This window comes from Argiope bruennichi, chromosome 9 (genome assembly GCF_947563725.1).
Source record: "Argiope bruennichi chromosome 9, qqArgBrue1.1, whole genome shotgun sequence".
Lineage (NCBI taxonomy): Eukaryota > Metazoa > Arthropoda > Arachnida > Araneae > Araneidae > Argiope > Argiope bruennichi.
Window position 1 is genome coordinate 79,747,015 of NC_079159.1, and position 27,424 is coordinate 79,774,438.

The 27,424-nt window shown below is 30.3% G+C and overlaps 1 protein-coding gene and 3 non-coding genes across 4 annotated transcripts in view; 1 reads left to right on the forward strand and 3 right to left on the reverse strand.

Moving 5' to 3' along the window:
- Positions 1-306: 306 nt before the first annotated feature.
- Positions 307-396, reverse strand: Trnay-gua (transfer RNA tyrosine (anticodon GUA)). The gene is given in 2 exon segments: positions 307-343; positions 360-396. It is a non-coding gene; the product is annotated as a tRNA-Tyr (tRNA).
- A 180-nt stretch (positions 397-576) lies between these two features.
- On the reverse strand, positions 577-665 carry Trnay-gua (transfer RNA tyrosine (anticodon GUA)). Its single transcript is given in 2 exon segments — positions 577-612; positions 629-665. It is a non-coding gene; the product is annotated as a tRNA-Tyr (tRNA).
- A 461-nt stretch (positions 666-1,126) lies between these two features.
- Positions 1,127-1,215, reverse strand: Trnay-gua (transfer RNA tyrosine (anticodon GUA)). The gene is given in 2 exon segments: positions 1,127-1,162; positions 1,179-1,215. It is a non-coding gene; the product is annotated as a tRNA-Tyr (tRNA).
- Positions 1,216-6,055: 4,840 nt separating this feature from the next.
- The window catches only part of LOC129984643 (uncharacterized), a 223,161-nt gene continuing 201,792 nt past the window's right edge, over positions 6,056-27,424 (forward strand). Inside the window, exon 1 of the mRNA XM_056094564.1 lies at positions 6,056-6,372. Coding sequence (XP_055950539.1) covers positions 6,284-6,372 — 89 coding nt within the window. The 5' untranslated portion in view covers positions 6,056-6,283. The remainder of the gene's footprint in view (positions 6,373-27,424) is intronic.

Consider the following 27,424-nt stretch of genomic DNA (forward strand, 5'->3'; position numbering starts at 1 on the left):
TCGAACGAAACTACACTTTTAAATTCCAATCAAAATAACATCTTCCGTCGAGCCGCAGTCGAACCAGCGACCTATGGATATCGTCTTTCGGGCATCTACAGTCCACCGCTCTGCCAACTGAGCTATCGACGGATGCGAAGGTTTTGCTGATTTCATTTTTTCAGATTGAAGTTCAGTTAAAGGAGTAGAAGGATGTTCAACAAAACGCTAACTATAATATTTCGAACAATTACTTATTCGAAAGAGAGCTGGGAATCTAGCAAATCGAACGAAACTACACTTTTAAATTCCAATCAAAGCAACATCTTCCGTCGAGCCGGAGTCGAACCAGCGACCTATGGATATCGTCTTTAAGGCATCTACAGTCCACCGCTCTGCCAACTGAGCTATCGACGAATGCGAAGGTTTTGCTGATTTCATTTTTTCAGATTGAATTTCAATTAAAGGAGTAGAAGGATGTTCAACAAAACAAAATGCTAACTATAATATTTCGAACAATTACTTATTCGAAAGAGAGCTGGGAATCTAGCAAATCGAACGAAACTACACTTTTAAATTCCAATCAAAATAACATCTTCCGTCGAGCCGGAGTCGAACCAGCGACCTATTGATATCGTCTTTAGGGCATCTACAGTCCACCGCTCTGCCAACTGAGCTATCGACGGATGCGAAGGTTTTGCTGATTTCATTTTTTCTGATTGAAGTTCAGTTAAAAGAGTAGAAGGATGTTCAACAAAACAAAATGCTAACTATAATATTTCCAACAATTACTTATTCGAAAAAGAGGTGGGAATCTAGCAAATCGAACGAAACTGAAACTACACTTTTAAATTCCAATCAAAATAACATCTTCCGTCGAGCCGGAGTCGAACCAGCGACCTATAGATATCGTCTTTAGGGCATCTACAGCCCACCGCTCTGCCAACTAAGCTATTGACGGATGCGAAGGGTTTTCTGATTTCATTTTTTCAGATTGAAGTTCAGTTAAAGGAGTAGAAGGATGTTCAACAAAACAAAATGCTAACTATAATATTTCCAACAATTACTTATTCGAAAAAGAGGTGGGAATCTAGCAAATCGAACAAAACTGAAACTACACTTTTAAATTCCAATCAAAATAACATCTTCCGTCGAGCCGGAGTCGAACCAGCGACCTATGGATATCGTCTTTAGGGCATCTACAGTCCACCGCTCTGCCAACTGAGCTATCGACGGATGCGAAGGTTTTGCTGATTTCATTTTTTCATATTGAAGTTCAGTTAAAGGAGGAGAAGGATGTTCAACAAAACAAAATGCTAACTATAATATTTCCAACAATTACTTATTCGAAAGAGAGCTGGGAATCTAGCAAATCCAACGAAACTACACTTTTAAATTCCAATCAAAATAACGTCTTCCGTCGAGCCAGCGACCTATGGATATCGTCCTTAGGGCATCTACAGTCCCCCGCTCTGCTAACTGAGCTAACCACGGATACGAAGGGGTTGCTGATTTCATTTTTTCAGATTGAATTTCAGTTAAAGGAGGAGAAGAATGTTCAACAAAACAAAATGCTAACTATAATATTTCCAACAATTACTTATTCGAAAAAGAGCTAGGAATCTAGCAAATCGAACGAAACTACACTTTTAAATTCCAATCAAAATAACATCTTCCCTCGAGCCGGAGTCGAACCAGCGACCTGTGGATAACGTCTTTAGGACATCTACAGTCCACCGCTCTGCGAACTGAGCTATCGACGGATGTGAAGGTTTTGCTGATTTCATTTTTTCAGATTGAAGTTCATTTAAAGGAGTAGAAGGATGTTCAACAAAAGAAAAGGCTAACTATAATATTTCCAACAATTACTTATTCGAAAGAGAGCTGGGAATCTAGCAAATCGAACGAAACTACACTTTTAAATTCCAATCAAAATATCATCTTCCATCTAAACGGAATCGAACCAGTGACCTATGGATGTCGTCTTTAGGGCATTTGCAGTCAACCTCTCTGCCAACTGAGCTATCGACGGATGCGAAGGGCTTGCTGATTTCTTTTTTTCAGATCGAAGTTCAGGTAATGGATGAGATGGATCTTCAACAAAACAAAATGCTAATTATAATATTTCCAACAATTACTTATTCGAAAAAGAGCTGGAAATCTAGCAAATCGTACGAAACTACACTTTATTGTATTAAATTTTATTCGTTTGATTTATCTAAATTGCTGCGTATCGTGCTTACATGTATGAGAATTCGCATACTGACAGATGTCCAACTGTTTGCCGAATTTAGTTCAGAATTTGATATGGAAGTTATACTTTATATGTTAATCGTGTATTTTAAATTTTATTCTTATTCTATATATTTTGTAGTTATCAGATTTGCCTGTTTTCAGCCAGCTAGGTTTCCTGTGAATGGATCTTTTTTCAAAATTTTTTAGAAATTGACAAATGTTATGTGAAAATCCCATTCAAATTTAACTTTTTGTTTAACCCTTTAAAGGGCCATTTTTTTCTATTCATATTATGTTAAAATATTTTTAGGCTTGAAATTAGAATAAGAAAATTTATTCATTTAGCTTATTTGATCAATTTAATTTGATTAATAATTAATTTGTTTAATTCATAATCAAGACACATCATTTTCTCTGAGATAAAGAACTGAAACATCTAAGTTTCTGACTTACTAAAAAAATTTGTCAGAACTTAACCTACATAATTTCATACAAAGATTGATAAATTTGGTGGGAAGCATACTTCCCACGGCCCTAGAAAGGGTTAATGCATTTTTGAGTTATAGTGAAAATGGATCAGAAGACAGCCAGATAGACTGGCATGGTGTTTTTCAGACTCATGGGTGTCTAAAACGTGAAAAGAGTTAGACGCTAAGTCAGTGTACCAAATTTAATTTATCTAGTTCATCACGTTTTGCAGTTATCGAGTTTACTGAAATCGAACAGCAAGTCAGACAGACTTCTATTGAACGTTTTCGTTCACAGTTGATAGAAATCTACGAAGCTAATCTAAAGTCCATGTACAAACTTTCATCCATGTAACTTGAAATGTTTTGAACTATCATGATCACAAATAGACAGACATAATATCAAAATTGCGTTTTTGGAACTCAAGAAGGTCTGAAATGTGGAGACTTGTCTAGAGTTCGAGTTTGAATTTTTTGATGTTCTCTATATTTTGTTATGATGTGTTCAATACGTTCTTTATATTTTGTATGTGAGAAAATAAAAAGTGATATAAAAATCGAAGTTACAATCGAAAATCAAATAATACTTTACCTATCCTTAGTCGTAAGTTAACACGATAGCTGCAAAACGAAGAAAGCTTGATGGATAAGATTCGGTACAAAGATTTAACATCTGAAGTGTAGACATCTGTCAAAGTTTGAGACGAAACCGACAATAGGTTGACTGCCCGGCCTGTCTGTCGTTCTGTATTTTCAGAAAAATGTCAACACTATAATTCAAAAACGCAATGATCTAAATATATCAAATTAGGTGTTGGATTTTGTGCCTATAAGTGCAGTTTTGTGTCAAATCTTTGTTTCGATCAATTGAGAAAAATGTGTCTAAAAGACAAATTTGATTCTTGGATACTATTAACAACATGCCAGGGATGAATCCTCAAAGTCAAGTATGACACTATAGATTCAGTAAAAGTACTAAATTTAAACCCAAAAGTTAATATTTCGTCACTATTGAAATGCAAATCATTCTCTGGCTTGACAAGTTTGTTAGAGAGTATGCCAGGACGTTTTCAGGTAGACCATTCCGGCTGGTTTCCGACAGATTTAAATCAAAATTTAACACAGAACTACAATCGTGATAATCAGATTAGATACCAAATTTCATTATTTTGCATGCCTGATAATATTAGACCGGCCTATTGTAGAATTTAGGTCATGATGGTCATCATTTAAGTTTTTGACAGATTTGATTCAAAATATGATAGAAATCCACACTTTAAGTGATAAAACTACCAGACTGTATTTATCTAATTCATTGAGCTTCTGAGTGATCGCGGTTACAGTCATTCGAAAGTTCACACCAACAGATGTTAGATTTCTTGATGGATTTTGTTCAAAATTTCACACATATCTATGCTTTTGATGCTAAGAATCTACATCTTATATATCTAGTTCTTTACGTTTTGTAGTTAACGTATTTACCTGCAAATTGGTGGGGCCTCGGTGGCCTGGTGGTAAGGTCTCAGCTTCGGAACTGGAGGGTTTCAGGTTCGAGACCCGATTCCACCGAAGAACCGTCGTGTAAGGGGGTCTGTTGCACGTTAAATCCGTCCTGACCAAATGTCCTCCCGCTGGTGTGGTGTGGCGTGGAGAGGGGGGTGCCAGCTCAGGTGTCGTCCTCGTCATCTGACTGCGATTCAAAATTACGAGGTGCGTCTCAAAATATCAATAGTGTTACTTCAAACATAACGTTAATATAACTAAGCTAAACTTTAATTTGGCAGAATAGAAAGACAGATTTACTTTCAACGGATTTTGTACAAAATTTGATGGAATTTTTCAAATCTTGTGTAAAGACCTCGTGCCAAATACCAACCGTCTAGTTTATACTTTTATGAATTATCAAGCTCACATACAGACAGGCATAATTCCCAAGTATCTTTTCCGAACTCAGGCAGGCCTGAAACGTGAATATTTATTAAAATCCCAACTTAAAGATTGTAAACTTCGTGTACGAGAAAGCCAAACAAAGGCGTAAAATAGATTTTTTTTTTTTTAACTTGCAACCATAAATTCTGTGATCAATTTTAATTAACCAGATTTCTCAATTTTAACAATATGTCTTGTTCTATTTTCAGGGCAGATTTATGCATTTAGCGGCTGTAGTCAGGGCACATTATGAGGCCCCTTTTTCAATAACTGAACAGTGCAGTTTCACATTTCAATACATTTTTAACTTAATTAATAAGAATGTTTTTTTTTAATTTAATTTTTGAAAAATTAATGATTATTATTAATTATTAACTATATTACTATACTATATCTTTAAATATAGCTAAAGATTTTCTTATTTACATAAAAAGCACATAACTATTGTGACAGATTAGGAGGAAATAATATACTTCAAATAAAAATAAAAATTATTGTTTCTAAAATCTATCAAATGGTAATAACATGGCTAATGAAATAAATATAATAATTAATTAAATTTAATTAATTAATCATACCTCATTGAATGCTCGAAAGGAAACTCATACTCTAGTTGTAATATTTATAATTTATAGAATTTGCATATTTTACAAACTTTTTTTATTTGATTATTCGGCAAATTATATTTTTAATTTGTTCTATCTGCGTCATTTCTCAGTCCAGTTGTCTCACACAGCGACTTAGTTCGTCTAGTTGGAAATTCGTTACTATTTTCTATTAACAAAGAGAGAGAGAGAGAGAGAGAGAGAGAACATATCGTAATGCCATTATTAAACATCTTTCTTAAAAGAATTGCTCGAATCAGATGAGTGAAATCTTTTTATTATTTTAAATAAGCTTTACTTAATAATAAACTCTTATTACATCAAAGTCACACTTGGCAAGTGAATCAATGAAATCGATTGTAAAAAGGTAACTCAAAAACATGTGACTAACTTAGGTAACAAGATTAAAAAAGAAAAAAAAAAAACAGTCAACTCTTGAAAGAAGGCACTCTATTTTGTTCCAGGCGGAAAATTACTTCATCGATAAAATCAGTAGCCCAACGCCTCTGTTATTGTCACCGTAATTATGTGTCACCGCGAAACATTAAGTATTCTTTAGCAACTCCACATCACCTCTCATTGCGCTCACCTTTCCCGTTCTGAACTGCAATGCTTCATCAGAACTTCCTATCTTATTGGCAACCCTTTTTCGAAGCAATCTGCCTGTGTTCCATTATCGCGAATTGGCGAAGTCTATTGACGATTTATATGCAATTGAATCAAAGCGGGAAACTTCTTTTTGGCAAGAAGTTAGATGGGTTGGCGAGTAATTTTGTGTTGGCAACAGGAGCGCTACCGCATATCGAATGGCAGCTTGGCGCAAGGAGAAACAGTTTTTAACCGGCAACCCCACGCGGTTGTAGGAGCAAAAGCAAATTTTCCATCATACGGATTCTGGCATACGCGAAATTCGTTCTAAGTCGAATTGCCGGTCTTCAGCAGTGCTTGTCATTCACGCTGTGGAACGAGTGCAGTGTTTTCTGTTCGTTTATTTTGGATTTGGTGTGTTTCTTTTTGGATTGCGGATTTGGAATTTTTATTAATTTTGGAACTTTTTTTAACTGCATCATGACGGAAAATTTAACGAAGTTACCAGTGAAGAGCATTTTGAGGAAAAGTTCTCTTACTTTTATAGAACACGATGATTCGGAAATACAGTGAGTACTCTCTTATTTTAATTTTTGATGACAAAAATTTTAATGTACTGATTTAATGCGGTAACAACGGACAATTAAGTATGAAGAAATATAAATTTTTTTAGGTTTATGTTCCTTTTAATTTTTATCAATATGATGCATGTTTACTATTGTTGATTAGAAATTATTCGGTTTAATTCAAAAATATTAATGAATTCAGTAATTGAAATCTTCCCTTTATGCTGTATTATTAATTTATCCCAAAGAGTTTTTTCCGAAGAAAAACTTGATTGTAGCTAAAATAACATAGATAAAATATTGTTCTATTAAAAAAAATGTGTTGATTGGACATTTGATAAAGCTAATATATTATTCTTTATTGACTGAAAAAATTGTCTATAATATTCTGTTGTCTAAGCCAAAAATTAAAATTTTCCTCTTTCATCTGTGAAATTCGTAAAATTTGTTAAATTCTTTATAAACAGTAAATGAATAAGTTTTAAAAGTTTTCCAGTTTTTAATAACACTTGAAAACTGAAATGAATTAAAAAGTTGTGAGCAATTTTTCATTAATAATCTTAAATTTTTATCCAATAAATTTTATTTGCAATTTCCTTGTAAAAAAATCCTAATCTACTATATTAATAAAACTATCATAACCATGCATTTTTTTCATTGTATTTATTTAATACATATAATCATGTTCTATATATTAATGAACGCATTTTTTCCATGTTCTTTCAACTTTTTTTTCAGTTTCAAAACCCCGATTAAAAAATTTTGGAACTTAAAGTTTCCAATTCAAAAGAAAGAAGCTGTACTTTTTGTTATATATTATATACTTTATCTTTAATTGAACGCGTTCCCTGTCTTATATGATAAATTATTTTAGACCTGAAAAACATTACATGCTACGTGCTAAACATTTTTCCATTATGATTTTGTAAATAATTATAATAGATTTCTCTAGAATTGATAAGCAGCACAAATTGACTAATTTGTTTGAAATAGTTATTTCAATCTCAACGCAGAATAATTTGAAAATTAAAAATTAAATTTTTTTTAGGAAGTTTAATTTATATTTCGTTTGAAGAGAAAATAAAAACCTTTTAAAATATTTCATATATTATATGTTTACTTGGAATTATTCTGGATTGTTTAATAAATTCTTAATTTTCCCTGAGAAGTATTTAATCGGCTTTAAGGCTCAAAAAAAGTATAAGAAATTTCGATTGAAATAGTTTGAAAATAATTTAAGAGAGAACGATATGCTAATTACTTAGTTACAATTTTTGAGTTATTTGCTTTTTGTAAAATGCATAATATGGAGGAAAAGCATACAAATCTATGAAAGTCTAGATAGCTGTAATAGAATACGAGTAAATTGAACTGGTTATTAAAATTTTTTTACTCAGTGTTATTTAATTACAAATCACAAAATATTATGGCAGTTGACTTTTTTAAGATTCATTATTGTCGGTAATAATTTCACAACAATATAGCGATCGCTTATCTAGCGAGATTAGGTAACTTTTTTAAATAAATAAAAGCAGAGTCTTATTTCTTCCTCTCTATACGGTTAGTCAAAAGAATAAGTTTATATAAGTATTAGTCCATTCAATATCTTTTCAATTTTGCTCAAAATAGTTAATGAATGATAGGTGAAAGAATTGGATAAGAAGTCATTTCAAGGAAAATAGAGTTGTTGGAATTCTATATATATCTGTCTGAAAGAAAAAGTTATTTTATCTTGTCATTTATGAATGTGAAATATCTGTAGTAAGAATATTAATCCAGTTTTCTCATATATATTTAAAGAAGCTTTTTATATATGATTTTTAAGTTAAAGCACTTGAGCTTTGTACTAAAAGGGTATTGCTATTTATTTGCTTACATCAAACCTAATACTATCTGTTTTTACATCTGAAATCCTATCCGCTCTCGAGCATGCGCTAGCTGGTTTTCATTTAACCAAAATAGGGACGATATGAAAGATAGGGGGATAGTGTTTGATTTTTGTCGATCAGTATATAGAAGTATTACATATTTTGAATTAAAACACAAAATTCTATATGTAAAGAAACTGAAAATCAAAATCGAAAAAAGAATAGATGAAAGAAAATGGTCCTTTTTTACTTAAGTATGACACAACTACCAAAGCCACCTTAAAAATGGGGATAAGAAGCATCCGGCAAAGTGATTGGTTCTCGACGCCCCTGTTGGGTACAAAAATTGTTTGGAGGCTGCCTTTTACCGATCACTGGGCATGACTTCTACGGGAGAGGTTATACAGTGGCCAGTGATGGCCCTTAGGACTCAACTGAAATTTCCGCTTATATTCTCACCGTGTCCGGTCATTCAGATTTTTTCCATGTGCCTCTGGGCAGACCACAGTAGACGGCTATGATTACTAAGTTTGACCCCCTCTATGGAGTAAAATCGTCCAAAAAGGATAAATACGGAATTCTGAGACGAAAGCTAAATATTTTCAATTTATTTCTCTGATGCTGTCTACCGACAATGCCACTCCATCCATATTTTATTCAGGTAACAAAGTGATTTTAAGTTAGATGTGTAGACACTTTCTGTTGCATATTTACACCATTATTTTTAAATGTGTCTTATTGAATGGCAAAAAGTTAACGAAGCTTTATATCTTTTTTTTAGACTCTTTATTTTTATATAAATAAAACACAACTAAAATTGGAATCTTAAAAATAGAGTCTGTAATATGTATAATGAATTAATTTAAAGGTATTATGTTATTAAAATAATAATGTAATGATAAACTGTTATCTCTTAACCTTGTACCTTTTCTTTTAAAACGAAAACTGTATGCCTTGCTTTAAAAAATTGAATGTCATTTTAATAAATGGCATAAGAATTCTTCTTCATGTCATTTTTCTTTTCTTTCTTCTTCTTTTTTTTATTTTGATTTATCCACGATCATTATTTTAAGTAATATCAAAATTTTCTATTTATCTTCATAAAACTAATTAAATAATTTGTATATTAAAATAGTATTTTTTAAAAAAAAAACTCGTCTCTGCAAAATTTCTATTGTGCTTTTGAGTTTGAAAGCGAAAATTTTGTACAAGAATTTCTGAATAATATGAGGCGGTTTGTGACAACACGTTTTTTTTTTATCCGAAATTTCTATTCATCGCTTCCACGAAAGAATATTAATTATTTTTAATAGCGATATTTGCAGAACACTCCAACCCGAAAATTTCGAAATAACGATTGACTAATATTTTCATAACCTTTTTAGAAATAAAAGATTAAACTTATTACAAGTTCTAAAAGCCTTTGAAATCTTTGAAAATTTAATACTGAAGATGTTTGCATTTTATCTCGGATGAGTTAGCGATATGGCTGACGAAAAAAGAATATTTACGCAAGTTTGAACAAAGAGGGTTTTGTCTCTTGATTACGCTATCGTCACTTAAAATACGAGCAGACTGATAAAATCTAAAAAAGTAATTCTTTTGATGCAAGGATGATAATTTTTATCAGTTCGTGCTTAGAGCGTGAAATTTTCGAATATCAAATATATTTCAAATCGTTGAACTCTTTACAAATTTTAGTTTCATTTAAGTTGTTGAAATATTTTGGAACATAAATACGGGACAAGTTATTTTATTAAATTAATAAAAGCGAAATAGTGATGGGTTAATTTACAGAAGTATATATGCTGTATAATTTTAAGAAATTAATGAATGAATATTTTTATGAATTTCTATAAATGAATCGTTAAATTAATTTTTGAATGTTTGAATGGAATTTATTTTACGGGTGTTATTCAATATATGGGCGTTAAAAATATTAAGACTTCAGCTTATTATTAATTAAATATTAAAAAATATTTATTTATTACTAATGCCAGAAGATATTACACCATTAGATCTCTAACCTTCCAATATTTCTGAACTTTACAAGAAAAGAGACAAAGCCATAGCAGACAGTACAAGGTGTGTTTAAATGAAAAGATACGAAACGTCGTAACAACGTAATCGTTAACATATTTGCCTATGTCGCTATGGGAGAACCTAACGAGATATCTAGGGATGCGATTGAAGTCTCTGCCGTAGATCAGTGCATGCGCAGGAGAGAGCAGAGGCTCTTATAAAGAGCGCCATCCAGTTGACGTGACAGTACGTCTCCGATGTGTACTATAAGACACTTCGAAGACTACGTGAGTCCATCAAGTCCAAGGCTACTCACAGAGGGTGTGGTTCTGCTCCATGATATCGCGCATCCACTCGTCTCCAGTGTCAGTCACACACGCGAAACTGGACAAGTTCAAGTGGGAGCAGCTCGACCATCCGCCCTACAGCCCGGACATGTCGCCCTGCGATTTGCATGTGTTTGGGCCCCTGAAAAAATATCTGAAAGGGAAGAGCTTCAACTCGATCGGCGAACTCAAGGACGCTGTGAAGGACTGGGTATTCTGGGGAAAAGGAATCCTTCGGCTCGTTAATCAATGGGATCGTTGTGCTCAGGCCTATGGTGTATACTTTGAATAAAGTCTTCATTTATACCCACAGTGTCGGTTCGTACCTTTTCATTTGAACACCCCTTGTATTAACCAGGTTGCTCCGCTTGGAGGCCTGTTATATTACATCCCATATTTAAAAATTTTAAGACTTCGAATTATTATTAGCTAAATATTAATATTATTATATATTATACATTATTAAAATAAAAAGAATAGTAATATTCCGCACTTTTTTTTTTTTTTTTTTTTTGCTTTAACAGGTTATACATGCTGTGACATAACTCTTAAAGTTCTGAAATATTACTAGTTTGGATATTTGGCAAATAAAGATTGGAATGGTATATAACACGTTAAGCCGGTAATAGTCCGGTAAAAAAAAAAATCGTTTTTTTTTTACGGGTACACAAAGAATAAACCATCTTTGAATAAACCAAGAAAACAATCAATTTAAAACCAATTTAATAAAGTATTTCGAACTTTTCTCTTTTATAGTAAGAGATTGACGGTAATGAATACGATTGAAAATTTTACAATAATCCAATTATTACCGTAAAGAATTGGAAGAGATATCAATATAAGAATACTGGGTAGTAGAATTTTAGTTTTATTGAAAAAAGATTAAAATTTAATAATTGAGTTTGGATATGGTGTGCGTGCGTGTGTATGTGTGTGTGTGTGTGTAATGATATCTCTTAATCTAATTTAAATCCTTATTAATTACATTTGTCTTAATTTAGCATGTATTGATTACTTTCTAAAACGTTCTCTTATTTCCTGATCCAATTGCCTCTTTTTTATTTAATTAATTATACACGCACTCTATAAAACGGCTGATCTCAGCAATTTTTTCACGCTCCGAGTGAAGGGAAAAAATTTCTTAAAGCATTCAACATTCTTGCAAAGATAACTAAAATTCTTTTTCCTAAATCTGTACATGTCAAAGAAATCGACATCAAAATCTTATAGTAAAATCATTGGAGGAAAAAAAAGTCGGTCACTTCTTAAGACACCATTTCAAAATGAAGTTAATATGGGTTAATTAAGATAAAAATCAGGGAATTAATTGCGTTAAAATTAGATTTAAAAATATCATTACACACAGACGCATTTGCTACATTCATTGTGCATAGAATATTTTACATTTTAAAATTCTTAAAGCATTTTATATTTCTTGTTAATGATTTGAAATGATATCAATTCATTTTGCTGTTGTATATGTATTTTTCTTTCTTTACAGTTTGAAAACAATTTAATAAAACTACATCGCAAGAATAGTTCAAAATTAGAAAATTTGTCGGGAGAGTCCATTTTACATTTTGAATCGAAAAATAAAATTTATTTAAGGAAGTGGTAAAATTAAAAGCGAAGAAAAAAATCGAAAGATAATTCTTTCCTTCTCTAAATATTTATACAATGCAGATGGTAGTGTAATATTTTTGGTCACGCAAACATTCTGTGAAAGGTTATTAGAAGGTCTTCATAACAAACGAGTAATTTGTTGAAAAAAAAAATCCATTTTCATAATCTTTTAAGACTCTATATGAACAAATGAATAAGCGTCATTTAATGTGCATAAGGTGTGTCCTTGCTTTCGATAGTTCTGGAAGTTTCGTCGTAAGCCCTCCTTTAAAAATGGAAGACCTTAAATCGATTGGCATTTTCCCTTAAATTATTTACTTAGAAAGATATTTTAGGAAGGTTAAAAATAGCTTTAATTCACTGTGCTTTTCTTTAATCAAGATCGGATATATTAATTTTTCATATAATATCAATTTCTGTCACTGACAAAAATGGATTTTTTTTATTTGTAAGCACATTATTATTTTATTTATCCTTATGTATAATAAGGAGAATGTATGTGTTTATGCGCTTTATAGAATCTATCATCCGATTCACTCAGAATAAACAAATTTGGCGTAGATATACTTTGGAAAGTTAGAATGTTCACCTAGAAGAGATTTGTTTAAAATTTTAATTCGAAATGCCAATAATTAAAAAATTGTAGAACTTTTGCTTTTGTCCCGATTTGAACATAAAGAAATATTATTGTACAAAAACTATTATTATATCATTTTTAATTTCAATAATTGTTTTTTAGTTACATAAATTTAGTTTCCGTGCATTTTTTTTGAATTATGACATTTTAATTTTTTTTAAATTTGCTTAATTTTAACAAAGAATGTCATTGTTCCAATGACATTCAAACTGCTTTCATTGTTTCATTGAATACTGAATCGTGTGATTTTCGTCTTATGTTGAAATCTAAGGAAGGAAAATTCTGTTTATTTTTTGTACAGTTTGCATGAGAAATCAGATGGGGGAAATACATTACCGCAAAAGAAACGTTCATTCTGAAATAGATTTTATAATATGGAACAGAATAAATTTTAAATATTATTTTATTGGCACATTATTGTCATGGAACCTGATTTCATTACGTAAGTTTTTATATACAGGAGACAGAATAGATGTAAAGTTGTTAAAATAATGAAGCTTTAATATATGTCACAACTTGGTGCTTAAAATTAGAAAGAATTATAAACAACAATAATACGTCGGCGATTTAATTGAAATTAAACGACTATTAATTGAAATTCAGGTTAACCAAGTGTTTTTAAGACAAGTATTAAATAAGTTGTATAATAGTATTAAATAAATAAAGTATAATAGTATAAAATAAATAAAGTATAATAGTATAAAATAAATAAAAAATAGAATTATATTACTTATTCTAATAATTCGAATAACGGTTTGAAATTATTAATTGCTATTAAATATTTCTTATCATTTTGAGAAATTGATTTCCGCAACCTAAGGGTGAAATTCAATGAAATTTAAATGCTTACATTTAGAATTCCAATGTCTTCTCCTTTTCGACTTAAATTCTAGTCCGATTGAGTGATTTTAAATCGTATTTGCATTTTCAAACTCTACTCCAGTACAAAACGGCTATGAAAATTTTACATAAAACTCGTACTTAAGTGGGATGAGAAAAATTTCGCTCAAACTGGAGAAAAAAAAATTAAAAATATTTTTTGAAAATGTGCGCTTTTTCAAAATTAATCTTAGCGTTTATGGATCATTATATAGTTCTTTTTAATAAGTATAACATTCATATTTAAGCTTTTCCTCTTAGATAAATATTTTTTATTGATAAGCAAAAAATGGGTACAACAGTTTTTCAAACCTTTCCTATCCTTATCCGATCTGATATACATGGACAAGCGTAATGCCATATTTTGAATGGCCAATATCCAACAACTTAAACCTATAAAATCGTTTTTATGTATTTTTTCACATTTTGGTACTTCATGATAATATGACATTTCATATAGATCGAAAATTGAGGTGAAATTGTATGTCATTTGTTTGAAAGCATTCAAAAGCTGACGATTATAATAATATTATAATATTTTAATACAATGATCTCAGACGTCGGATAGAGGAAAAGTAATAGAAGATATCGTTTTATGTAAAATATTTTACATCCTGTGTTAGATGAAATATCATTCATAACATATTGTATGTCGAAGCCAAAAGAGAAATTTTAAAACTATAGATTAATCATCCAGGCTTTAAAAAACAGTAAATTAGCATCCTAATTAACAAAATTAGATTCTTCTTTTAAAATGCTGCTTGTAAATTTTGTTCATGTTGTTCAATGTTTTCAAGCTACTATATCATGCTGTCTAATGAATAGCATCTTATTCGTATTTGAATCATCCTGTTACTGCGAAGCCTATTTTAAGGTTATTTCTGTAGAATGTTTGAGTCACTTTAATATCACTGAATTTAATTGTTTGTTTCCTAGGTTTGATCGTTGAACTTGCTTTATTCTTTTAATAAGTAGTCATATAAATACGAAAAGGAATATTAAGTGGTTTAAATGCAAAAACTTGCATTACATTTCTTAATGCAAAAACTTGCATTAAAAAATTAGGGAAAACTTAAATAAGATATTCACCACATTAGATGTCTAATGAGTTTGGAGTATCCTGCAATCTCTAACTACAGAGCACCTTGTGTACGCCTAACAACCACACCATACAAATAGTAGAAAAGAAGCTCATATAATAATTGGCTCATCTATTGATAGTGAAAATTACTCAATAAGTTTTTTTTTATGATTTTCATTTTAATCGGAGCTAATGTTGATTAGAATAGTGCATTGGACATTTTTATTGATTAATAGAGTGTTATATACTCTTCAGTTAATTATTATAAAAATTATGATTATTGTAGCGAAATAACCATTTTACTGAAAATTAATTATTAAACAAGACTTATAAATTTTACAAATTTATGTGCATACGAATCAATGCATAAAACATGACATGTATGATTTGAATACGCCGGAAGCCGTATTTTTCCGAAATGCTTTAGATTAAGAATAGAAATCTCTGATAAACTTTAAGTGTTTGTGAGGTAATATTTATTTTATGAGAATTTAGGAACTTTATGCTAATGTTTATATATGGAAAATCTTAATTTTCTCAGCCTTGTTTTAGATAATACTATAGTAGAGATTATTTTCATTTGGTGATAAAGTTGTAAACTTAAATTATAAATAAAAGTTAATTTTTTAAATATTTTAACTTAAATACATTTCATGCATTGTTATTGAATCAACACTAACATGACTTTTATCTCTAAATATAATCAAAATCACATTACATTATACATCTTGATGTTGAAAATTATATGTTACTTACTGGTTATCCATCGTTGCTTGAGATGAATTATTCATGGTTTTTACTGATGAAAAATTAATTGTTTAAATAATTGTCACAAATACTTTATTACGACCTCATTTATACTTTCATATTTGAGAGCGAAGTCTTAGATATGCGTTGCGTGCGAGAGAATATTTAATATTAGCTGACGCCGAAATCCCAGTGTTGCCATTAGCAAACGCTTTTTCAATAACTTATTTTTAACACAAACGATTATCTTATTTAAAATATTATACATTAATTCGTTTATCGTTTGCTGCTTTCTTTTTATTTAAAATGATAAAGTTTGTGGCATCAAAGAATTTTAATACTTTGCAGTTTCTAAAATAATTATAAACTGTACCAAACGATATTTTTTTAAAAAAAAGTAGAAAGCTCATTTTTCTCATAAGTTAATTCTTTTTAAATAAAGATACATTATTTAGTTAGATATTATAAGTGGAAATATAAACATTTGATTATAACATGAAATATGAAATTAGCCATTTTTAACCATGAATTTCATTTTCGATGGATTATTAAAAGCAAGTAGTCAAATTCTTAAACTTGAGATTTCAAAAAATTTCCATGTTAAAGATCGCTTTAATAATACTTCATTAATTTCAATTGAAAAATTAAAATAAATATTTAAACATTTAGATTTCTATATCTTAGTTATTTTAAATTGCGCTTATAAATCTTGGATGTCGCCATGTTTGCTGGTATAAATCAAATTAATTCTTGGCATATTATTTTTATTAGTGTTTTAGAAAATAAAATAAAATCTGAACTCTCGAATTTTATCTTATAACTGATTGGTCAAAAAATTTCATTCCCTTACAAGTAAGTAATTGAAAATAAATAATAATAATCTAAATAAATATAAATGCACTTTTCTTTTGAGAAGCTCATTTTAAAAAAAAAAACTTTTAATCTTAAATCTCCTTCCTAAATTATTTCATCAAACGATTTCAAAAAAGAAATAATCCAAATATTTCTTTCTTCCTTTTTCTTTTTTTTCGCTTTCTGATCTTACAAAATCATAGGTTGTTATCACGATCCATGGATCGGTGCATATTTCTCACGTAAAGAATCGATTTATCGTCGCGATCTGGGAAGCGTATATGGATTTAAGAAACTGAAAGCTTTGTTTTTATTTTATGTTGTGAGCGCTTTCTCTTTTTTTACCCTACTATTATTTTTAAGTGTTACATTGCAGAAGGGATTAAGTTACATCAAAGGCATATTTTCATACTGAGTATGGCAGCTTCATCATTTTTTTTCTTTCAGTTATTTTCTAGAAAATCTTTTGAAATTATATATAAATTTCCCGCTTGCTCGGCTATTTTTATTTTCTTTATACAAAGGAGGAAATTCCCGCCTGCTCCGATATTTTTATTTTCTCTATACAGAGGAAAAGTATTTTAAAAGTTAAAAATTTCACCCTTGTTATTTTGAGGAATTTCAAAGTTGTAGTCCGTCTTCCATCTAAACAAATCGTTTTCAAATTTTTATTTTTCTCTCTCCGAATTCAATTATTCAATAACTAGAAAATAAAAGCGATTGAGATTTACCATGTGGCCTTGTCACCAAAAGAATATCGATCTGAATAAATGCTTTTAACAAAATCCGCTAACAGAAAGTTTGGTTGTCCATTGCCGTGCAGGTAAGTTTGACTCATAAACGAAACCAAGTAAATGGATACAAGATAGTTGATGATTTTATCATAAAAAATGTAGATGTATCAAATATCATACTGATGTATTTATATATGTTTTTGCTCTGAATTTGCTGGTCTGTACCAAATCACACCTGCTCTATTCTACAATTTTACACGTTGTCTCTCATCTTCATGCCCTATTCTGTATAAAATTCTATTGTGTGGCATGTGTGTTGTGTAAATTTTGTTGTTGACATGTGGAACATATGCTATAATACGAGAGGCAATAAATATATTGCTAAGCGTTCTCAATATATGATTAAATATAACATTTAATGTTGCTTTTCTCTTTATAAAAAGAGCGTGATTAGCAAAATTTGACATGTCAAAGATAACTTAATTTCAGTAATTTGTTCGACCCAATGAATTCATCGTCCAATCCAATAAAAATTAACTAGGTAACTCATTTTTTTTGTAATAATCTTCATAACCTTCTGTTTAATTCTAGAATTAAACTAATTAAATTCTGTTTAATTATCGGTGTATTCTGAGCTATATTGTCAAAAATCCTCTCTTCTTAACCTTTTCTTAATTTTAGTGCAAACCGCTCTTCCATATTATTATTATTTGTGTTTTTTTTAATGCCGCATTACCCATGCCACACTTGCTAATAATGAAGAATTACCCCGCTTTTACTTATGGTACAAGTTGTCTTGGGAAACCATTTACATAGGTAAAAGTGCTCATGAAAAGGATATAAATAGTTCACAAATGCGTGTTAATAATATTATAGAATAATTCATTCTTATCCGTATGTTCCCCATCTATTTGTAATAAATATCCAATGTAAATTAATGAATGGTAATACTCTGCTTATCCATTATTGATCATTTTAAAAATATATTGAATTATCGATAAGGATTGCTTGGATTCATCAAACTATCCAAATAGTGTAACAATTATTTAATAATCCTTCATTATACACGTATAGGCTTATAATACTAATTTGAAAAACAATATACAAAACATGAGCTAAATGTTCGGTAGTAGTGTATTGGTTACCTGATTGTATTTTACTACATTCGCAAATCCAGAGGATGCTACTTCATTTACCTGGAATAGGCAGTTACAATTAATGTCACTGGATGAATTACCGACTCCTCTTTGGCTCTAGTATGTTACTTTTTGAAATAGATATTGGATGAATTGCTAAATTGTCATCGTTATGGTGTAATATATTCTTTTAATTTGGTCGTTTTTCATAATACAGATTTCATAATAGAATTGTCTAAGATGCAATAAACGCTCTTTCTCTACATGAAATATTTAAATTTTGATAATTAATAATTTAACTGCTTTTTTAATATTTATACCATTAATTCAATATAATTTTCTATTTGTCGTAGACAGTGTCGTAAAGGTTAAATATAGTGCGGAAGTATGTTGTAATACAATAATTACTTAAAGGTTTTCTGATCAACCCCTATACAGTAGTGTACATGAAAACATGGCGTCTTATTATTACTGGAAACTGATACATTAGTAAAACTGACGATGCGATCATTTTCCTGTCGTGAAACTATCTTGATTATCTTTTGTTTAACAATATTATTCGCTGAATTTCTACGAATGTTAATTAGCTACTAATTTAAAATGAAATAATTTTTAAGTCATAGATAGTACTGCAAACTTTTGTTCATTAGAAAGCACATCGTTAAGCACTTAAAGAAAAATGTTTTCAAAATAAGAATTTTAAAATGTAGTTGAAACATGTTCGTCAAGCAAGGACGGTATGTTGATTGCTTTCGGTAATCTATTCCTGCTTTAATCTAAATGTACAGGAGGACACTGGTAGGTATATGGCTACATGTAATTCGTGATATACTGAGGGCGAGCATTGGAAATTCTAGGAGAATTACCGGCTATATTGACTGTAATGATAGCTGAACATGCCTTCAATGTTTAGATTAATTCTGACCGAAGCACTATTCTGATGCAAATCTAGTGGGCACTTCGCCACAAAACTTTCTCAATTTTCAAATCCCAGAGTATAATGTACCCATACCTTAGAATTGAAAATTACATCGGGTATTTTTTTTAATAAATAGTTTCAGTTCTTTAGCTGAACGTATTTTGAAATTTCTACGTTTCTGAAATACTTCACAGTAGCAAATTTCCACTATTTAATAAAAAAATAAAATCTTGAAATAATCTTGAACATAAATTAAAATTTGCAAAATCATCTTTTTTTTTCATTTTTTACTATTGTGCTAGAAGGCCTCGACTTTTTTAATATTGAAAATCATTTCCATATCATAATAACAGTTTTGTATTTCCACTACATATATATTAGTTTTTATCAATAAAAATATGATATTCGGTTTAATAACATGGTTTGAGAGAGAGGTTGAAAAAGACTGGATGTGAGATTAAGCAATTTTTCTTTTATACCCTTACTTGTTGCAGGAATTCGTAGCACTATCAAGTAAGGCCTTTGGAAGTTATTTCAAAGCTGTAGGTTAATCAAATTCATTATGCAAATTTATAATAAGATATTCATAAGTGGTGCATTTTCATTACTCAATGCAACATAGAGATATTTTTGGTGGATATCCAAAACGAGTGAATCAAGTTCTTATAACTATCAATTGAAAATCGGTTAAAAATAATTCGTATTGAAATTGCCATATGATTAGATTAATTTTATTAGCCCATTCATCATTTCCATTCGTTAACTATTTCAAATAATTCAAACAATCATAATACTCGCATCCTCAGATTTAATAACTGTTTAATTTCAAAGAATTTTTATCCGTTATTTTATGCTGTATGTTTTTATTCCTTTCCACAATGTATTCCCACCTATTAACATTCTTCATAACAGGAATTCATTTCCTGTTTCTCGTTTATGACATGCAGCTGCACGTACAGTTTTACTTAACATCTGAAAATTCCGCAGCTGCATGTTCTCTCTTCGGAATAAGTTTACCTGACACGTTAATTATGCATGCAAATATTCTCTAACAAGCACCGGATAAAACTTTGGAAGTTGGTTTTAAAATATCAAAGAACGCTCAAGAAATTATAGTAAAAATTGTTCTTAAAATATTTTTTGCTATTTTTTTAAGAAATCGTGGATTTAAACTTTGCATCAAAAATAGTTTTTGCAGTTCTAAGCCTGAATTTAATTAAAATTTTAATAAACCTATACTGTTAAAATCTCTGAAAATTTGTTAATTAGTAACTTTGGATTTGTTTATAAACAATTATCTTAAATTTTACAATCATAAAAGTATTTTTCTTCTAACTGAATAAATGCTTCTCTAACTAAAATATTTCATTATGAAAATACCTTATGAATAGAATCCATTCACATGAGGTTATAGACAGACACATCACAAACATAGTTGGAAATATCATTGAGTTCAGTTCTCCGCTGTTTCAAGCTGCACTAAGACATCACGTTTTTTTCCTCTGAAAAACGTGTGGGTACTGCTGTTTCACTATTCACTATGTAGTTTGACCGGCAAGAACTTACTATTTCTCTCACAGTTCAAAAGAGCTACTTCTATTTGTTCTGTCAATTTTTTGTTTTGTTCTTTTTGTATAAAATAAATGTATTCTTGTTACAAATGCTGTTGTTTTGCTTGAAGCTCTGAACATTTAAGTGCAGTAATCATCCTATACCCCATACCCCCTCACATGCTATGGATTCAAACATTATATTGACTCAAGACGAATGACTTGCATTATCTGGGTATGAATTTACTCCATTATAAGCTTTAGGATTCTAATTCATATTTTACTTTAAAAATAGACATTCGAAAAGGCTACATATAAAGTAAATACGCATTCTTGCCTATCAAATAAACATTTCATCAAATCTAACTGTGTTTCTTGTTGTCATTATATCATTATAATATTTATTTGATAAGTTAATGCATAACTAATTTCAGCTTTAGCACCATTTAAAATTACCAATTTATTTGAAGGTGGATCGATTCTAGCGCCGTTTACTGTTGAATCTCCTCTTAAATCAACTCTAGAGTTAATTAATGTTGGATCTATTCGTTTAATTTACTCTAAAACTATTTTATGTTGAATCTTCAGGTTGAAGGTACACTTTGGCTATTTAGTTTTTGATTAACCCATTCTCGAGACACCTTGTTCTCTTATATTCATAGATTTATTTCTTCGATCGAAAGTGAATTAAAAATATATTAAGAATTAAATAGCTTGGAAATTAAATCAACTTTTTCCTTATTGTATTGGTTCCTTATTGTAATATATAGAAATTTGTATATTACTTCATTTCCGTAATTAAAAGAGAATTAGTCTATTTTTTCATATCTTTTGTCATTAGCTGTCGCGGAAGAAGAGGGTTCCATTATTCGTTTCTTTCATTCACAATTTCCTTAATATTCCCTGAAATTTAATTTTAAAAAATAAGTTTCTCAGAAAAACTTTTTCTGAGAAACGTGATAAAAAGAATTCCTTTTTTGAGAACTTCTTTTATGGATTTGAAATATAAATATTTTGTTGTCATTTGGGTTGCAACATAAAAATATTTATGGATTTTATTGAACTTAAATTAATTTCCTATTTTACAGCATTATCGGTAAATACGGGCCTACTAATTTGAAATTCTTATACCGTGTGTGTGTGTGCGTGTGCGTATGCGTATATGTGCGTGTGTATACGTGTGTATGTGTGTGTTTAGAATTGGTGTCACATGTCTGTGTGTGGTGCATGTGTGCCGGATTCAATGCCACATGTCTATTGTGTGTGTGGTCGGATTCAATGCCTTGTGTGTGTGTTTGTGTGTCGTATTCAATGCCACATGTGTGTGTGTGTGTGTCGGTTTCAATGCCACTTGTGTGTGTGTGTCGGTTTCAATGCCACGTGTGTGTGTGTATGTCGGTTTCAATGCCACATGTGTGTGTGTGTGCGTGTGTGTGTGTCGGTTTCAATGCCACATGTGTGTGTGCGTGTGTGTGTGTGTATGTGTGTGTGTGTATGTGTGTGTGTGTGTGTGTATGTGTGTGTGTGTGTGTGTGTGTGTCGGATTCAATGTGTGTGTGTGTGTGTCGGATTCAATGTGTGTGTGTGTGTCTGATTCAATGTGTGTGTGTGTGTCGGATTCAATGTGTGTGTGTGTGTCGGATTCAATGCCGTGTGCGTCTGTGTGTGTTGTATCCAATGCCGTGTGTCTGTGTATGTGTATCGGATTCAATGCCACGTGTCTATGTGAGTGAGTGCGTGTGTGTGAGTGCGTGTGTATGTGTATGTGTCTTTACCGGAGATTTAGTGTCACGTTAATCCAAACTATAAATATCATAGTATACTTGTAATTTGTATTTGCAATGTTTCGGTAAGTGCAGCTACTTTAAAACATTTACTAAACGGAATAAAAGTATAAAAGTGACTTTAATTCCAAAAGGCATTACGTTATTCTGCTTTTATTCATAAAAATATGTATCGTTATCTTTCGAAACGTGTCAGTTCTCATTTGAACAGCAACGAAATACCCCAGTGTAAGGAGATATCGTGTGTACGCTACCGTGTTCTCTGTGGTTTTATCAGGTTTTCCTTTCTCGGGGAGATTTTCATAACTTTTACAAAGTGCCATAAACCACGTTGCCGGTGACAGTTCAAGACGATAAGGAACATTTCAAAACTTCTTCGTGTCAGGGTCGAACAAAGATTGCGATAGCTCGCCGGAAGGTGAAAAATATTTTCTCCCTTTCACCGTAGTAATAAAACAGAGGTTGGCGAGCTCACCATTGTCTTAAAAGTGTAACACTTTATCAATCGTATTTTTAGAGAGATGAGGTATAAGCAATATTTCTAAAGTAAAGCCACGGATTCAATAAAGTGCTTGTCACGCTTATGCCAAATGATAACCATATGCAATACAGCATTTATAGATATTGTTTTGAAATTGTGGTGGCAATACAGCAATAAAAATGTCTTGTCTTGTAATCTAAAAATGTCTGCTAACGTCACACTCACATCTTGAAATGTCTGCTAAAATTTCTACGTATACTTCGTCACTTTTTGTTAATGCCTGTTAAATAAGGTTATTATAATTACGTTGAATGATTACATCATATTCATATTGATTATGATGTATTGATTCATCGATTACATCATATTCGTATTGATTATGATGTATTGATTCATCGATTATATCATATTCGTATTGATTATGATGTATTGATTCATCGATTATATTATATTCGTATTGATTATGATGTATTGATTCATCGATTATATTATATTCGTATTGATTATGATTGATGAATTATTTCATATTCATACTTATTATAGTTGATTTATTAATTATTTCTTATTCATATTGATTATGATGGGTTGATTGGTCGATTATATCATATTTGTAATGATTAAGATTGATTATTTCAAAAATAATATTAATTATTTCATATTGATTATGATTGATTGATTGATTATTTCATATTCATGTCGATTATGGCTGATTGGTTGATTATGCCATATTCATATTGATTATTGATTGATTGATTATTACATATTCATGGTGATTACTGGTTGATCCTTTTATATTCATATTGATTACTGCTTGGCCCTTTCATATTCATATTGATTATTTCATATTCATGTTGATTACTGATTGATCCTTTCATATTCATATTGATTATTAATTGATTGATTATTTCAAAATTATGTTGATTACTGATTGATCCTTTCCTATTCATATTGATTACTGATTGGTCCTTTCCTATTCATATTGATTACTGTTTAATCCTTTCCTATTCTTATTGATTATGAGTGATTATTTCCTATTCATATTGATTGTTTACGTTTATGTGATCACTTTTTGTTAATGCCTTTATAAGTTACAAATTGCTATGATTTCATATTATAAATTGCTGATTGTTCATTCAATAGTAACATGTTATTTATGAAGCCAAGGTGGGTTTAGTAACAGCTTGCAGATTCAAAACCAGATTCAATCGAAGTTCTGACAATCACACATTTCTTATAGTCGCCATGGATAAGATGTCCAGGCATATATTTGATGATAAGATATGGAGATCGAGAGGGGATCTTGATAGTTCAAGTATCAAGATCCTCTATTCAACTCAGTATTACGAAATTTTTATTGTTTTGAAAAGGATATATATCGAACAAGTTAATTAATCCATCTGTGTTTGTCTAGTGTATTTCATTATATGAAATTGTGATAAATCAAAATATTTTAAAGAAATTTAATAAAAATGAGTTTTAGTGTCATTTGAGATAATGTGAACAAGAAGTGAAAAATATTATATATATATATTTTTTAATCCAGTGTCTTTTTGTGTCATACACAGCGTTATTGCATCGAGCAACAATTCATTTAAATTAATATTTTCTCTCGAATTGGCCTTTTAATTACTACTGTTAGCATTTGTAGACTTTTTTCTTGTCTATCTACACCAATGCTATCCAGCCATTTATAAATGGAAATTAATTGTCTCAGAAATTCAGTCGCCACAGTTTCTTCCATCTTATAAAGGTAGCAACTTAACTCAGTTTATTGTCTACATTCTATTCTGCCTTAAAGAATCGCCAACTTTTTCACCAACAGCCTCCCTATTGTTAGCTATCGATCGTATCATATACTTGAAGCAGCACTATTAATACTCCTTTTTCTATTTTCTCTTCTTAAGAAACCGGCTGCCCGGTTAACTTCTCCAGACGTATCTTTAAAACTGAGTTTCTCAATCTATAATATATATTTTAATAATGGTCATTGCATTATTTTAGGGGTACAATTTTATCTCAAAAGATTTCAATGAATGCTCAAGATACAAAAAATGAAAGTATGATAAGTGTGCTATTTTTGAATTTTGTGTGCGATAATGTTTCAGCTTTAGAAAAGATAAGCTTTTATATAAATTTAATAGGATAGACATATCATGAAAAATTACAAATTAGCTAGTTAATTAATGTTTAGTTGAAAAGAGGAGATAAATATATTTTTAACATGGAAAAAAAATTTTTCAGCACATCATATCTCTGCATTACTAGATTATTAGCTATGTTATTAATAATGAATAAAGGCAGGATATAAATGCAATTTAAACATGATTTGCGCTTGAAAATTACTAAAAATAAAGTCCTTTGTGCGATTACTGGTTACAGTGAAATAGACTCATTTATCAAATTAATTCTCTTCAATTAAAAAAAAACATAATATTTACTTTTTTCTCTTAGTAACCTTGTTTTTCGACAATATATAGTGCACTTTTTTTCTTATTTAAAGGTTTCATTAACAAACATAATTGAAAAATATTATTTTCGTATTTTTCTTTGATACCACACAAAAATATTAATTTTATATATATTTAAAATATATTGATTTTTAATTGGAAGATGCTTTTATAATAATGCGTTTATTTTTTACTCTTATTTGCATTATACAAAATTTGAAAAGTTTGAATATATGCTCTAAAGAAAATACATGTTCTTATTTCATAAAATTAAATATTGATAAATAGCGACAAATGAGTAGGCCCTATAGATATTTTACATATAAAATAGTGAACTGGGATGCTACTCACTGAAATGCTCAAGTTTATAAACCTAAAAGTAATCTATTATTAATAATTAATTCTTGAATATGTTTCAGAAACATTTTCTTAGATTGCATAGATCTGACGAATTAGTGGAATATTCATGAATTAAATCAGAATTCCTTAACTTAAATGGTATTTCTAAATTGAAGAAATTTCAAAATTTTCCTGTTCTAATTTGCTTTGAAATTTGACGATGCTCTATAGCATATATTATAACACTTTAATGTTTCCATTTAAGAAATTTCACTTTATGAAATTATTTCCATTATGAACTTTCATTTATGAAATTATTTTTATGTTTCCGGCGTCCTAGCCTAGGGCTAGTGTATCTTCCCCGAGATTTGGGTGTCCCGGGTTCGAGTCCTGGTTCGGGCATGGTTGCTCTGTCTGTGAGATGTGTGAATAAGCCCACCCCACCCCACCTTGTAAAAAGGAGTTGTGCAAGTGAGTGTCATTTTCATGTGAGCTAGAAGTCAGACTTTTGCCCTCGGGTGCTCAGGGGTCTTTACCTTCAGAAGCTACTGCACCCCTCTTTCCGTGGTAATGCGGACACGACATCATCAGAATCATGAAATTTCACAAATATTGTTTATAATAATAATAATATCTGAATGATATAATATTTCAATTTTTTTTCATTAACATATGACTTTACGAAGATAATCATTAAAAAGTCGAGGTAACACTTATGGCAAAGAAAATTTATTGTCTCAGCAATTGTTGCAAAAAGTGCTGTCTAAAATGCTTCCATTTTATTTCACTCTCGTTTGCTGACTGTCATTGTATAATCTCGCTAATTCCATTTAATGGCGGCAAATTTAATTTTCATTGCATGTAAAGTTTTATTAACAGCTTCTTAATCCCAGTATCAGACATTATTACAACGAGGCAACATCCGAAAGGAGCTCTAAATACCCGAATGGACCAGGTTTCCGAAATAAATGCTACATTTAATTAAATGTCGCGCAGAGATCCTTGCTACATAGATGGATCGTTTCACCCGTTTGCCATTAAATCGTGCTTCTGTAGACAGCAAATTTAAATAGCGAAGTAATTCTACATGTTTAAAGTCACTAGTAATTTTAACGAATATTATTGGCTTCTTTGTAAAGTATACTATAAGGATAATTAATTTGATGAAAAGCACATTGTGCAATTTGATTCATTATTGAATAATTATTTAGATCGAAGAGATTTTTAAATAATAATACAACATGTTTACAAGATTCTTTGGTAATTCAACTGAATTGCGATAGGGCTTCTGTTGTTTTCAAAAAATATAAATCTGGCATGGATTTTGATTAACAAAAGTTAAATAATGGTTTTTTTAACACTGTTCTGTTTCTAAAAATTCAAAAATAAATACAACTTTTAAATATTTCAATAAATACTGGTTTGAAACAGGTTTAGAAGTTTCCTGTTTGTGTTATATGACTACATTCGGGATGAAGTTTTTGAAAAATGTTTAATATTTTTGAATTTATTTTATATGCATTTTTTATTTATTTATTTTGCAATTGATTATTGAAAAAATTTTGAAAGATTTAACAATTAAAAACTAAAAAGTTATGAAAATCGGAAGAAATATAGCTTCCTTTCTTAA